Source organism: Accipiter gentilis, chromosome W, assembly GCF_929443795.1.
Source record: "Accipiter gentilis chromosome W, bAccGen1.1, whole genome shotgun sequence".
NCBI lineage: Eukaryota > Metazoa > Chordata > Aves > Accipitriformes > Accipitridae > Astur > Astur gentilis.
In genome coordinates, this window is record NC_064918.1 from 13,140,639 (window position 1) to 13,153,312 (window position 12,674).

General features: G+C 48.9%; 2 protein-coding genes across 2 annotated transcripts in view; both read right to left on the bottom strand.

Annotated features, from left to right (window-relative positions):
* LOC126035366 (uncharacterized protein K02A2.6-like) overlaps positions 1 to 12,082 on the bottom strand; it is a 146,358-nt gene extending 134,276 nt beyond the window's left edge. Inside the window, exon 1 of the mRNA XM_049793903.1 lies at positions 11,118 to 12,082. Coding sequence (XP_049649860.1) covers positions 11,182 to 12,045 — 864 coding nt within the window. The 5' untranslated portion in view covers positions 12,046 to 12,082 and the 3' untranslated portion in view covers positions 11,118 to 11,181. The remainder of the gene's footprint in view (positions 1 to 11,117) is intronic.
* Positions 1 to 12,674, bottom strand: part of LOC126035258 (splicing regulatory glutamine/lysine-rich protein 1-like) — a 134,849-nt gene that overhangs the window by 34,928 nt on the left and 87,247 nt on the right. The gene's annotated exons all lie outside the window — the stretch shown is intronic.

A 12,674-nucleotide genomic window follows, 5' to 3' on the forward strand; every position in this document is an offset into this window, starting at 1 on the left:
CCTGGCATGTCTCTTTTCCTTAATGTGTCTCTTTTCCCTCACCCGTCTCTTTCCCCTCTTTTTCCCTATTTTCCCTTGCCTCTTTTCCCTATTTCCCCTTGCCTCTTTTCCCTATTTCCCCTCTTTTCCCTTGTGTGTGTTTTTCCACTTTTTCCTCGCATGTCTCTTTTCCTTCGCCTGTGTCTTTTCCCTCTTTTCACTCTTTTCCCTTCTCTGTCTCTTTTTCCTTGCGTGTCTCTTTCCCCGCTTTTCCCTCACCTCTTTTACATATTTTCCAACTTTTCCCTCACCTTTCTCTTTTCCCTATTTTCCCTTGCCTCTTTTACCTCATTTCCCTCACCTGTCTCTCTTTCCTCCCCTTGTTACAGAGGCACGCACAACCAAATCCAACAGGTGTTAAAGCTCAGATTTATTATTCAGTAAAAAGTTAGTTAGAACTCCAGTAACATTTTTTAAACCACACACTCAGTGATGTAAAGGGAATTAGTACTACACGGCCAACTTAAGAATTCTTAAGATTTAAAAGTGATGACTCAAAATGCGCATATCGCTCACCTAAAAGATGAGGGCTCTCTCCCTTGAGGATTTACCTAGGGTGGTGCCCCGACCCAGGGGGCAGTCCCCGACTGCAGAACAGCTGCTCCGAGGAGGACTGATTCAAAATGTCCTCTGGCAGGACCCTGTTTATACCCTTGTCAAATCTGACCTGTGGTCATTTAATCCCTATCAGCCAAGAAGGTCACCTCTGTGTACCTGGCATGTCTCGATTAGCCAGTTCAAATTTCAACCTGCGGCCTCTAGGGTTTAGGGTTTTTTTCTCTTCTTCCTGCCTGGAGACGTTTTGTTTCCTGCTGGGGGGGAATGTACTGCCACACAATCCACCCTGTGACCACAGTCATGATTCGACTGGTTTCTTTGGAGGGGTGGTACAGTCACCTCTTGCCTCCAAAGTTAAAAGGGAGCGCAGTCTAATGAATTCGACGCTCATTGTGGGTCATCATTTCATTCTGGTCTAGAATTAAAATAGAATATGTGACACAGGAATATCCAGCGCATGAACAGGTTTAAGGGAGTATACTTAACCATTAGTACAGGCGTCACTACCAAGCATTTCATAGAACTCATTGCAATACAGATTACAGTAATCATAATTACAAGCATCATTAAAGATTAAAGAAGGCTGGTCACCCACTCCATGAAAGAAAATCCAAACATATCAAAACCTTTTCCCGAGTCAGTTAGTCCCTGGTGCAGAAGCAATTGCCTCTAGGTCTCTTGCCATTTTCTTTTTTTGATTTAATACTGAAAATACATTGACACATTTAGAGTGAACACAGCAGTCATCCATCAACAGGTTCAAACTTCACATGCACCCTTCTCTTTCCCAGTTTTGATAGTCATTTTACAGGTATGTTATAACTGATTGTTCAAGAATCCCCAAATTATCAGATGTAACATTGGCTAAGGTTGATAGTTGTAAACTCATTTCTGGAGTGCTCTGTCAGTGTTTCCTTGGGTACCCCTATGAAATTTCAGGGCATGATGTAGTACTGTTCCAACTCCACCATGTGATCTCATGGGCTAGTTGCAGGGTATAATCACATCTGGTGACCAACTACAAACAACATGCGTATAACTTCCTCCCCCATACAATCTGAAACTCCAACTATAATTGTTACATTGCTCCCATGTGAGCTCAAGGGCTCGCGATATATTGATGTCCATCATTTTTGCCACAACGTTATTATCCAGATCTTCACCATTCACAACTGCCACCATTATCATTGCCAGTAGAAGCACTGGAATGGCTCGTTTCTTCATTGTCCTGTAAGAAAGCACAAACTAGGACTCGGTCTTAAACCGGGTCACACGGTTAGAAGTCCAGGATTATCCACCAGGCACTGATGAGGTGAGTCTTTCCGCTCCCATCTAAGGCTTCCCAGGCATACAAGCCTCTGGGTTTTGCTAAGGTCATAGGAACAATACCAATGGAGGGCAGTTTCACCATGACAGGTTGGCCCACGTATGTCCCCAGTGGGAACTGGAGTCTCTGATCATCTGGTATAGAGTCATTGTACCTTAATGGTCCCGTAGGACAAAATGCTCGAATTTTTGGACTTCCATAATTTCCCCATAGGTTATTAACAGTAAAACTGCCTGTGGTAATCATGTGTCCCAGTTGTGGCATGAGACATCAGCATGTTTTTTAATCAAGCCATTGGTTCGCTCAACTATACCATTGGCTTGGGGGTAATATGGGGTGTGAAACACTCATTTGATGCCTTCCCCTCGCGCCCAGTCCTGTACCACTGTGGCTGTGAAATGCGACCCATTATCACTTTGAATACATTCAGGAATAGATATAATACCAAACCATTCTCGCAAAACCTGGACTGTCTGGTCTCCAATAGCTGTGCCAACAGCCATTGCCATAGACAATCCTGATACTACCTCCACCAAAATATATTTCCTCCCATGAGATGGTCTCAGAGGACTAATGTAATCAACCTGCCACATGCTCCAAAGAGCCTTGCCTTGTCTGATATGCTGGGCTGTATTGGTTTTGTGTGGCAAGGTTTTGGTAGGGGGAGGGGGGGGGGGGTGGTTACAGGGGTGGCTTCTGTAAGAAGCTGCTGCAAGCTTCCCCTGTGTTCGAGAGAGAGAAAGCCCATACCAGCCAGCTCTAAGACAAACCCACCGCTGGCCAAGGCCGAGCCAATCAGTGATAGTGGTAACGCCTCTGTGATAACATTTTTAAGAAGGAAAAAAAGTTGGGACAGCGAGAAACAGCTGCCAGAGTGAGGAGTGAGAACATGTAAGAGAAACAAGCCTGCGGACACCAAGGTCAGTGAAGAAGGAGGGGGAGGAGATGCTCCAGGCGCCGGAGCAGAGATTTCCCTGCAGCCCGTGGTGAAGACCCTGGTGAGGCAGGCTGTCCCCCTGCAGTCCAGGGAGGTCCACGGTGGAGCAGATCTCCACCTGCAGCCCATGGAGGACCCCATGCCGGAGCAGGTGGGTTCCCAAAGGAGGCTGTGACCCCGTGGGAAACCCGCGCTGGAGTAGGCTCCTGGCAGGACCTGCGGATCTGTGGAAAGAGGAGCCCATGGAGCAGGTTTTCTGACAGGACTTGTGACCCTGTGGGGGACTCACGCTGGAGCAGTGTGCTCCTGAAGGACTGCACACCATGGAATGGACCCATGCTGGAGCAGTTCGTGAAGAACTGCAGCCCGTGGGAATGGCCCACGTTGGAGGAGTTCGTGGAGGACTGTCTCCCGTGGGTGGGACAGTTGTGCCCGGGAAGAAGGGAGGGGTGGTGGGAAGGTGTTCTGAGATTTCGTTTTATTTCTCATTGCCTTACTCTGGTTGATTTGTAATAAATTGAGTTAATTTTCCCCAAACTGAGTCTGTTTTGCCCATGACGGTAATTGGTGAATGATCTCTCCTGTCCTTATCTCGACCCGCAAGCTTTTTGTTATATTTTTCTCTCCCCTGTCCAGCTGAGGAGGGGGAGTGATAGAACAGGTTTGGTGGGCACCTGGCATCCAGCCAGGGTTAACCCATCATACATAGACACTGGCCAACCCCGAGATCAACATTCATAATAGAGATCTGCTTTCCCTGAGTGGCCTCGTTTGATATGCAACCATTCTGCTAGTCTATCCCAATCTTCCTTCTCACTGGTGACCATCCTGATTTGGGCCAGGTGGTCCACCTATTGATTTCATTTCACAGCTGGGGTTTCATCCCGAGCATGTCCCTTCACCCATCCCACCTTTAAAGGTCGGGATCTCCCTATTGCCAGGAGACGTTGCCAGTCCTTGTCCTCCACCCTTTCGCATGACCTACTTCCCACTTATTAGATTCCCACTGACATATCCACCCTTAAAGGTTGCGTAAGAGTCAGCATAGACGATGGTAGCACCGTTCTCTGTGGCCAGTAATAAAGCCCGTAATTCTCTTACTTGTGCACTACCTTCACCCTCTTCCTCAACTGTCTTCCCAGTACCAATCTCCAACGCCACTGCTTTATATTGCCATTTTGATCCCACTCGATGGGCAGATGCATCAGTGAACCACACTCCCTGCACATCTGAGCCTGCCACAAATTCAGGTGCCTCCTCAGTCGGAGAAGGTTTATATGGTTGACCCAACAAGGCTGGGTCAGGGTTTACAGATTGCTGTAGTTTGAAAACCTTAGTCAGACCTTCCTTTAGTGGGAGCAATTGGCTTATCCCTTCTAGGTATGCATACCATTTCCTAACTGTGGCCTTTTGGGCTACTCCCTCCAGAGGAGGTGACCCATTGAGGATTGAATTTGAGAGGGAAAGGACCCTGTGCTATAACATCTTGTGATGTGTGCAGCTTTTCAGCCTCCTTAACTGCTCTAGTGAGGGAAAGGACCCCCTTTTCCCAATCTGAATATTGTAGCTCAGTCTCCTTAAATGAAGTGGAAGAGATTAATAAAGGCCTAGCTGGTCCTTGTGGTCCCTTTTGAAACATGCCACAGTACGAGGCATGTGCGGCAAATCCCCATTCCATCCTTAATGGATCTTGTGGGTGCAACAGGCCTAGTGTCTGATAAGCCTTAAGCTCATCTTTCAGAGTGTTAAGGGCTTCCGTATGTTGCAAAGTCCAATCCCATTTCCTATTCTTTCGAAGCAAGTCATAGAGAGGGCAGGCAATCACTGAAAACCCTGGTATATGTTTTTTCCAGTAGCCCAAAGTACCTAACATCTGTTGTAATTCAGTTTTATTGCCCGGAGTCTGTCCCTTTTCAATAGCTGATAGAGTGTCGTCGGGTACCGCAACTGCTCCAGCTATCCACCATGCCCCCAGGAACTTAATTTCTTGTCCGGGAACTTGACATTTAGAAGATGGAACGTCTAGCATGGGCTAGCATTGACTAGCAGATTCCAGATGGCCTCAGCCACTTGCCCTACCTGTTCCATGTTATCCCCATGTCGTGGTTTCAGCCCGGCCGGTAACAAAGGACCACGCAGCCGCTCGCTCACTCCTCCGCCCCCCTCCGGTGGGATGGGAAGGAGACGGAGGAGAGAAAAGAAAAAGAAACTGGAACCTCGAGGGTTGAGATAAAGGCAGTTTACTGGGACAAACACAAAGAGATTACAACAACAACAACAACGGCACTAATGAAAAAAAAAGTATACAAAAAGAGTGATGCACAGTGCAACAGCTCACCACCCGGGACCCAACGCTCCGCCACTTCCCCCACCGAAAACAGAGACCACCCCCCGGCCCGCTCCCCATTTATATACTGGGCAGGATGTCACATGGTATGGAATAGCTCCTTGGCTAGTTCAGGTCAGCTGCCCCGGCTATGCCCCCACCTCCCAGGTTCCTGTAAAAATTAACTCTATCCCAGCTGAACCCAGGACACCCCACTGACTAGGATATCATCTATATAGTGATATATGTGAACACCTGATGGCAATTCCACAGCATCAAGGAGCTTGGCCTAAAGCATTGTGAGCAATAGTGGGGGAACACCTATATCCCTGGGGAAGTTGATTAAAGGTGTATTGTGTCCTCTCCCAAGTGAAGGCAAACTGGTGTTTGTCCTCTTCCATTAGGGAAACCATAAAAAACATATCCTTGACATCTAAAGCAGCCATCCATGGGTGGGCCACAGCCTGTATTGCTGTTACTATTGAGGTAATACTTGGGACGGCAGAAGTCAATGGTGGGGTATTACTGGTCAATCTCCTATAATCAATTGTTAGTCGCCACCTCTGTATTGGGTCTGGCTGAGATGGAGTTAACACTCCCCATAGCAGCCCTCATAGTGCTGTGCTCTGTATTGGTAGCTAGAAAGGTGTTGATAGCACACCACTGTTTTGGCTACTGCTGAGCAGTGCTGGCACAGCATCAAGGCTGTCTCTCCAACATTTTCGCCCCCCTCAATGGCAGGCTGGGGCAGGGCAAGATCTTGGGAGGGGACATAACCAGGACAGCTGACCTAAACTAACCAAAAAGATATTCCATACCATATGGCATCAGCTCAGATATAAAAGCTAAGTAAAGGGAGACAGAAGGGGGGCATTTTCGTCTTCCAGAGCAACCACTACGAGTACTGAAGCCCTGCTTCCCGAGAAGTGGCTAGACATCGCCTGCTGATGGGAAGTAGAGAATAACATCATATGTTTTTCCTCCCATCTGGTTTACGAACTGGCCAAACAGGAGAATTATAAGGGGAATGTGTGCAACATGATCTGTCTCTTCTCAAGGTTGTTAATTACTTCCAAAATGCCCCATTTGGCAGTGGCTGGCAGCAGGTATTGAGAGACAGGGGTTAATTTGATTGCGGTAGTGCAGGAGCAACCTGCAAGGTTCTCACATGAATAGCCTCTGCCTCCCTGCCCCCGAAACTCCACACCCTACCATTGGGTAGGTCCCATTGTCTGCCTGCCAGCACATCAAATCCCAGTATATTTCCCTCATAGGGGCTTAAAGCCACTTCCACAGCTGTCATTCTCTTTTCCCCAGGTAGCCAGAGTTGAGTTCAAGCTATGGGACATTTTTCTGCTGCTCCTGTCACTCCTCTAATGTTTATAGCCTTTCTCAATGGTTTAATGCCTACTTCATTAGCTTGTCGTTTAGAACACTAATTTGGGCTCCTGTATCAATTAAGAATTCTAAACTTATCCATCTTGGACCCACAGGAATGTGTATATAAGGCTCTTTATCAGCAGACCATTGGCAGGTATTAATCATGCAGATTGGGCGGCCTGAACCCCAAACCGCAGCTCCTAGTTTTTAGCCCTTCCAGTTCCTCTCGCAGTGCCGCGAAAGGGTCCCGTTTCTCTTCCCGAGGGGGCGGGGTTGCTGGCGCTTCCCTTTGGTCTCTAGCTTTCCCCTCCAGCAATTCCACTCCTGGATGTCGTCAGCGGACTGCCCGTGCAGCACGGCTCGCTCGGGGTGCCCCCAGTGCCGGTGCCTTCTGTCAGAGATCGTCCCTTCCGGGATCATAGTTCCGACCCGACGGCCCCCAAGTTCGAGACCGCTCGGGGCGGGGTTTACAACCGGCTGGGCGGACCTTCCTGCTGCCCTGCGTGCCACTGCTCGGCTCCGCCCATCCCATCTCGCGCCCGTGAACTACTATGCTGTACAGTACTTCCGCCCAAGTCATCACTTGCGCTGCCGGGTTCTGGGGGTTCTGCTGATTGTGCTCAATGACCCCCGAATGCTTCCTCTGAGGGACTGGACGTGTATCTTTAAAGCATCCGGCAACCCTCTAACAAGGGGTCTGAGGTGGCGGGGATCGACCGGTGCAGTCATCGGTACCCCTTGCTGCCCTCTATCGTACAATTTGTTACAAGCATTCATTATATTGGTTTAATAGTTGCTGGTCACAATGTCGATTTATGTGTTCTTAGAGTTGTGGCACTCGTTTTTAGAATTCAGTTATGTATCACCTCACTTGCTGTATGTAGTCCCTGTGCTGCTGCTTATCATCCGTGGGAGGTGGGTTAAGGTTTTCGCTTTGTTGTATTGTGTAATACTGGCTTATGGTATGATAAAATTATTGTTCGTGGGACTAATCCGGTATTTGCACTCAGCATTGTCGTCACCTCTATACTTCGGGAGCCATCTGTGGGAAACTATTAATAATTACACCCTTTACCTTTCCTTCTCAGAGACCCAATCTATGGGCGAGACACCTTTCTTCCCCTTTCCCTTCTCCTTCAGTCCCGTTACCATGGTGTTTGAGAATTTTGAAAAATTTGAATACCCTTGGTATGTTGAGACCAGCATGGTCCTATTGCTAGGAATTAGCATGCTCCTGAATGTGGTTCAGCTCTCGTTTAAGGTTAAACAAATATTTAAGAAGATCACCCAGAGATCTGCCCTGAGGCTGGATAATTATGAGTGGCAGGGTGTGTGGGGTAGTATGGGCAAGTACCCAGAACAGTGGGCACCTCTGGTGTTTTGGAAATTCACCCCTGAACAAGTGGAGAATCCAGAAGAACTAGTAAAATATTTGGAAAAAGTATACTGTCACACTGGCAACTCTAGAGAGACACAAATCACTGCAATGTGCTGGGGCCTGGCCCATGCCTATCAAGCCCTGTTCAACACTATTCAGCTCTAGTAGACACCAGTGCACAGTATACTCTAATGCCACCAAGCTATAAAGGAGCAGAACCCATCTGTATTTCTGGTGTGACAGGGGGATCCCAAGAGTTAACTGTATTGGATCCTGAAGTAAGCCTAACTGGGAGCAAATGGCAGAAACACCCCCCTGTGACTGGTCCAGAGTCTCCATGTATCCTTGGCATAGACTACCTCAGGAGAGGGTATTTTAAGGACCCAAAGGGCTATCAATGGGCTTTTGGTATAGCTGTGAGATGGGTTAACCCTGGCTGAACACCAGGTGCCCACCAAAGCCGTTCTATCACTCCCCATCCTCAGCTGGATAGGGGAGAGAAAATATAACAAAAGGCTCGCGGGTCGAGATAAGGACAGGAGAGATCATTCACTATTACCGTCACGAGCAAAACAGACTCAATTTGCAAAATTAACTCAATTTATTACAAATCAACCAGAGCAAGGTAATGAGAAGTAAAATGAAATCTCAGAACACCTTCCCACCACCCCTCCGTTCTTCCCGGGCACAACTACCCTCCCGGATTTCACCACCAAGCCCCCCCAGCGGCACAGGGGGACAGGGATGGGGTTTATGGTCATCACACGTTATTTTCTGTCGCTTCACCTCCTCAGGACGAGGGCTGATCACACTCTTCCCCTGCTCCAGCGTGGGGTCCCACCCACGGGAGACAGTCCTCCACGAACTCCTCCAACGTGGGCCATTCCCACGGGCTGCAGTTCTTCACGAACTGCTCCAGCATGGGTCCATTCCACGGTGTGCAGTCCTTCAGGAGCACACTGCTCCAGCGCGGGTCCCCCACGGGGTCACAAGTCCTGCCAGAAAACCTGCTCCGTGGGCTCCTCTCTCCACAGATCCGCAGGTCCTGCCAGGAGCCTACTCCAGCGCGGCGTTCCCACGGGGTCACAGCCTCCTTCGGGAACCCACCTGCTCCGGCGTGGGGTCCTCCACGGGCTACAGGTGGATATCTGCTCCACCGTGGACCTCCCTGGACTGCAGGGGGACAGCCTGCCTCACCAGGGTCTTCACCACGGGCTGCAGGGGAATCTCCGCTCCGGCGCCTGGAGCATCTCCTCCCCCTCCTTCTTCACTGACCTTGGTGTCCGCAGGCTTGTTTCTCTTACATGTTCTCACTCCTCACTCCGGCGGCAGTTTCTCTCCGTCCCCACTTTTTTTTCCTTCTTAAAAATGTTATCACAGAGGCGTTACCACTATCACTGATTGGCTCGGCCTTGGCCGGCGGCGGGTCCGTCTCAGAGCTGGCTAATATGGGCTCGCTCTCTCTCTCGAACACAGGGGAAGCTTCCAGCAGTTTCTTACGGAAGCCACCCCTGTAACCCCCCCCCCCCCCCCCCCCCCGCTACCAAAACCTTGCCAAACAAAACCAATACAGGTATAGCTGCCTTGGAGATGGAGGGAATTAAACAGCTGTCTCTACCCTGCCTGTCTCTTTCAAGACCCTTCGGTTGTGGGGTTGCTGAGGGTTGAAAAACAACAAGTGCCAATTGCTACCACAACGGTGCACTGGCAGCAATATCGCACCAACCAAGACTCTCTGATTCCCATCCACAAGTTGATTCGCCAACTGGAGACCCAAGGAGTGATCAGCAAAACTCGCTCACCCTTTAGTAGTCCCATTTCGCCAGTGCGAAAGTCTAATGGGGAGTGGAGACTAGCAGTTGACTATCATAGCCTGAATTAAATCACGCTGCTGCTCAGTGCTGCCATTCCAGATATGCTCGAACTTCAATATGAACTAGAGTCAAAGGCAGCCAAGTGGTATGCCACAATTCACATTGCTAATGCATTTTTCTCAATCCTTCTGGCAGCAGAGTGCCACCACGATTTCCTTTTACTTGGAGGTGTGTCCAGTACACCTGGAACCGACTGCCCCAGGGGTGGAAACACAGCCCCACCATTTGCCATGGACTAATCCAGACTGCACTGGAGAAGGTTGAAGCTCTGGAACACCTGCAATACATCGATGACATAATCGTATGGGTCAGCACAGCAGAAGAAGTCTTTGAGAAAGGGAAGAAAATAATCCAAAACCTTCTGAAAGCCAGTTTTGCCATAAAAGAAAGGTCAAGGGACCTGCACAGGTGTCGTGGTTTCAGCCCAGCCGGTAACAAAGGACCACGCAGCTGCTCGCTCACTCCTCTGCCCCCCTCCGGTGGGATGGGGAGGAGACGGAGGAGAGAAAAGAAAAAAAGAAACTGGAACCTCGAGGGTTGAGATAAAGGCAGTTTACTGGGACAAACACAAAGAAATTACAAGAACAACAACAACGGCACTAATGAAAAAGTATACAAAAAGAGTGATGCACAGTGCAACTGCTCACCACCCGGGACCTGACGCTCCGCCACTTCCCCCACCGAAAAACAGGGACCACCCCCTGGCTCGCTCCCCATTTATATACTGAGCATGATGTCACATGGTATGGAATAGCTCCTTGGCTAGTCCAGGTCAGCTGCCCCGGCTATGCCCCCACCTCCCAGGTTCCTGTAAAACTTAACTCTATCCCAGCTGAACCCAGGACATTATCCACCCCTTATTCTATACCATCTACATCATGGCCAGATCCTACATTCTTTCAATCAACCACTACTACTTTCCTTGTCTCATATATAAGTATATGGACTCCCCGACCGCCCCGACCTCGCACACACACACACATGGTGTTCCTTTAGGCTATGGGCTATCCCTCTAATGTGTCCATCGATTTTGGGGCTCCCTCTGTTGTAACAGTTCTTCAGGATAAGAGAGAGATGGTGTGAGATGTTGGGTCGTTGTATGTTGTCTATGGAACTTGTGGCTAGTACATTTGGTGCAACTCATGCCCTTGGTCTGCAGGTCGAAGATGTTGATCTTGAGGAAATTGCTGGGTGCCAGTTCAAGTTCTATCGCTGTTGTACTTGGCTCAGTTTCAAAAGTCCATCCTGTAGTCATTTGGATAATTCTCACAATAATACCCTTGATATGGCATATAGACACTATAGATACAATGACATGCATTGGCAGGTTATTTAGCATATTTAAATATCATACAGCCCAATTCACTGGCTATTCTCTCCCAAAATCAAATCTCCCTGAGGTACACATCGAACTTCCCCATTCTTCTGCATCACCCACCAGGTGTACCCAGGTCCTTGAGCAAAAACAACCCCTTGAATGGGTTTGCCTCTGCTTGAGGGAGGACTAACCCAGACTGTCTTTCCTAACATACTCCTCATGCGCACTACAGGGACTTTATCCCCTTCTACAGTATGTGGAACTCTTGGTTGGGCGGGGCCAGCCCGATTGGCAGATCCTCTAGTATTAACTAACCAGGTGGCTTTTGTTAAATGTGTATCCCAATGCTTGAAAGTTCCACCCCCCATTGCTCTCAATGTAGTTTTCAGCAGTCCATTGTATCGTTCAATTTTTCCAGAGGCCGGTGCATGATAAGGGATGCGATATACCCACTCAATGCCATGTTCTTTGGCCCAGGGGTCTACGAGGTTGTTTCGGAAGTGAGTCCCATTGTCCGACTCGATTCTTTCTGGGGTGCCATGTTGCCATAAAATTTTCTCTTCAAGGCCCAGGATAGTGTTCTGGGCAGTGGCATGGGACACAGGGTATGTTTCCAGCCATCCAGTGGTTGCTTCCACCATTGTAAGCACATGGCACTTGCCTTGGCGTGTTCGTGGGAGTGTGATATAGTCAATCTGCCAGGCCTCCCACTGTTTATATTTCAGCCATTGCCCTCCATGCGACAGGGGGTTTTGCTGCTTGGCTTGCTTAATTGCAGCACATGTTTCACATTCATGGATGACCTGCGCGATAGCGTCCATGGTCAAGTCCATCCCTCGATCTCGAGCCCACCTATATGTTGCATCTCTTCCCTGATGGCCTGAGGTATCGTGGGCCCACTGAGCCATAAATAGCTCACCCCTCTACGTTGCCAGTCCAGGTCCACCTGAGCCACTTCAATCTTGGCGGCCAGATCCGCCTGCTGGTTGTTTTGATGTTCTTCAGTGGCTCGACTCTTGGGTACATGAGCGTCTACGTGACGTACTTTTACCACTAGCTTCTCTATCCGAACAGCGATATCTTGCCACAGTGCGGCAGCCCAGTGTCGGAGCGGCGGAGGAATGCACGTAAGTCGACCCAATATGAGTGATAGAAGTGATTCAACTTTATTTGCGCAGCTAGCTCATATTTATACAGTTTGCGATAATTATGCCTACTAGTCCTAATATGATTGGTACATTGCTAATGTTTTATTCATTACTAAAACACACCCACTTGTGGCTGGCAGCTATGCGTGTTCAGTAACTTTCTCATGAGAACTTCTTCAAAAGTTACTTGTGAAGTTATGCCAAGGTCACACTGTTTTTACCTTTCTCCCGATAACGGCAAGACCAGCTGTTGTTTTTCTCCTGCTATCAGTAAGGCCAGCTATTCTCGGCCAAGGCCTAATCTTGTTGCTCAAACTGACATTCTTTCACACAGAACTCTGCTCGCACAACTTTTCCACAGGCTCATGTCCCTTTTCAGCAAGCCAGCT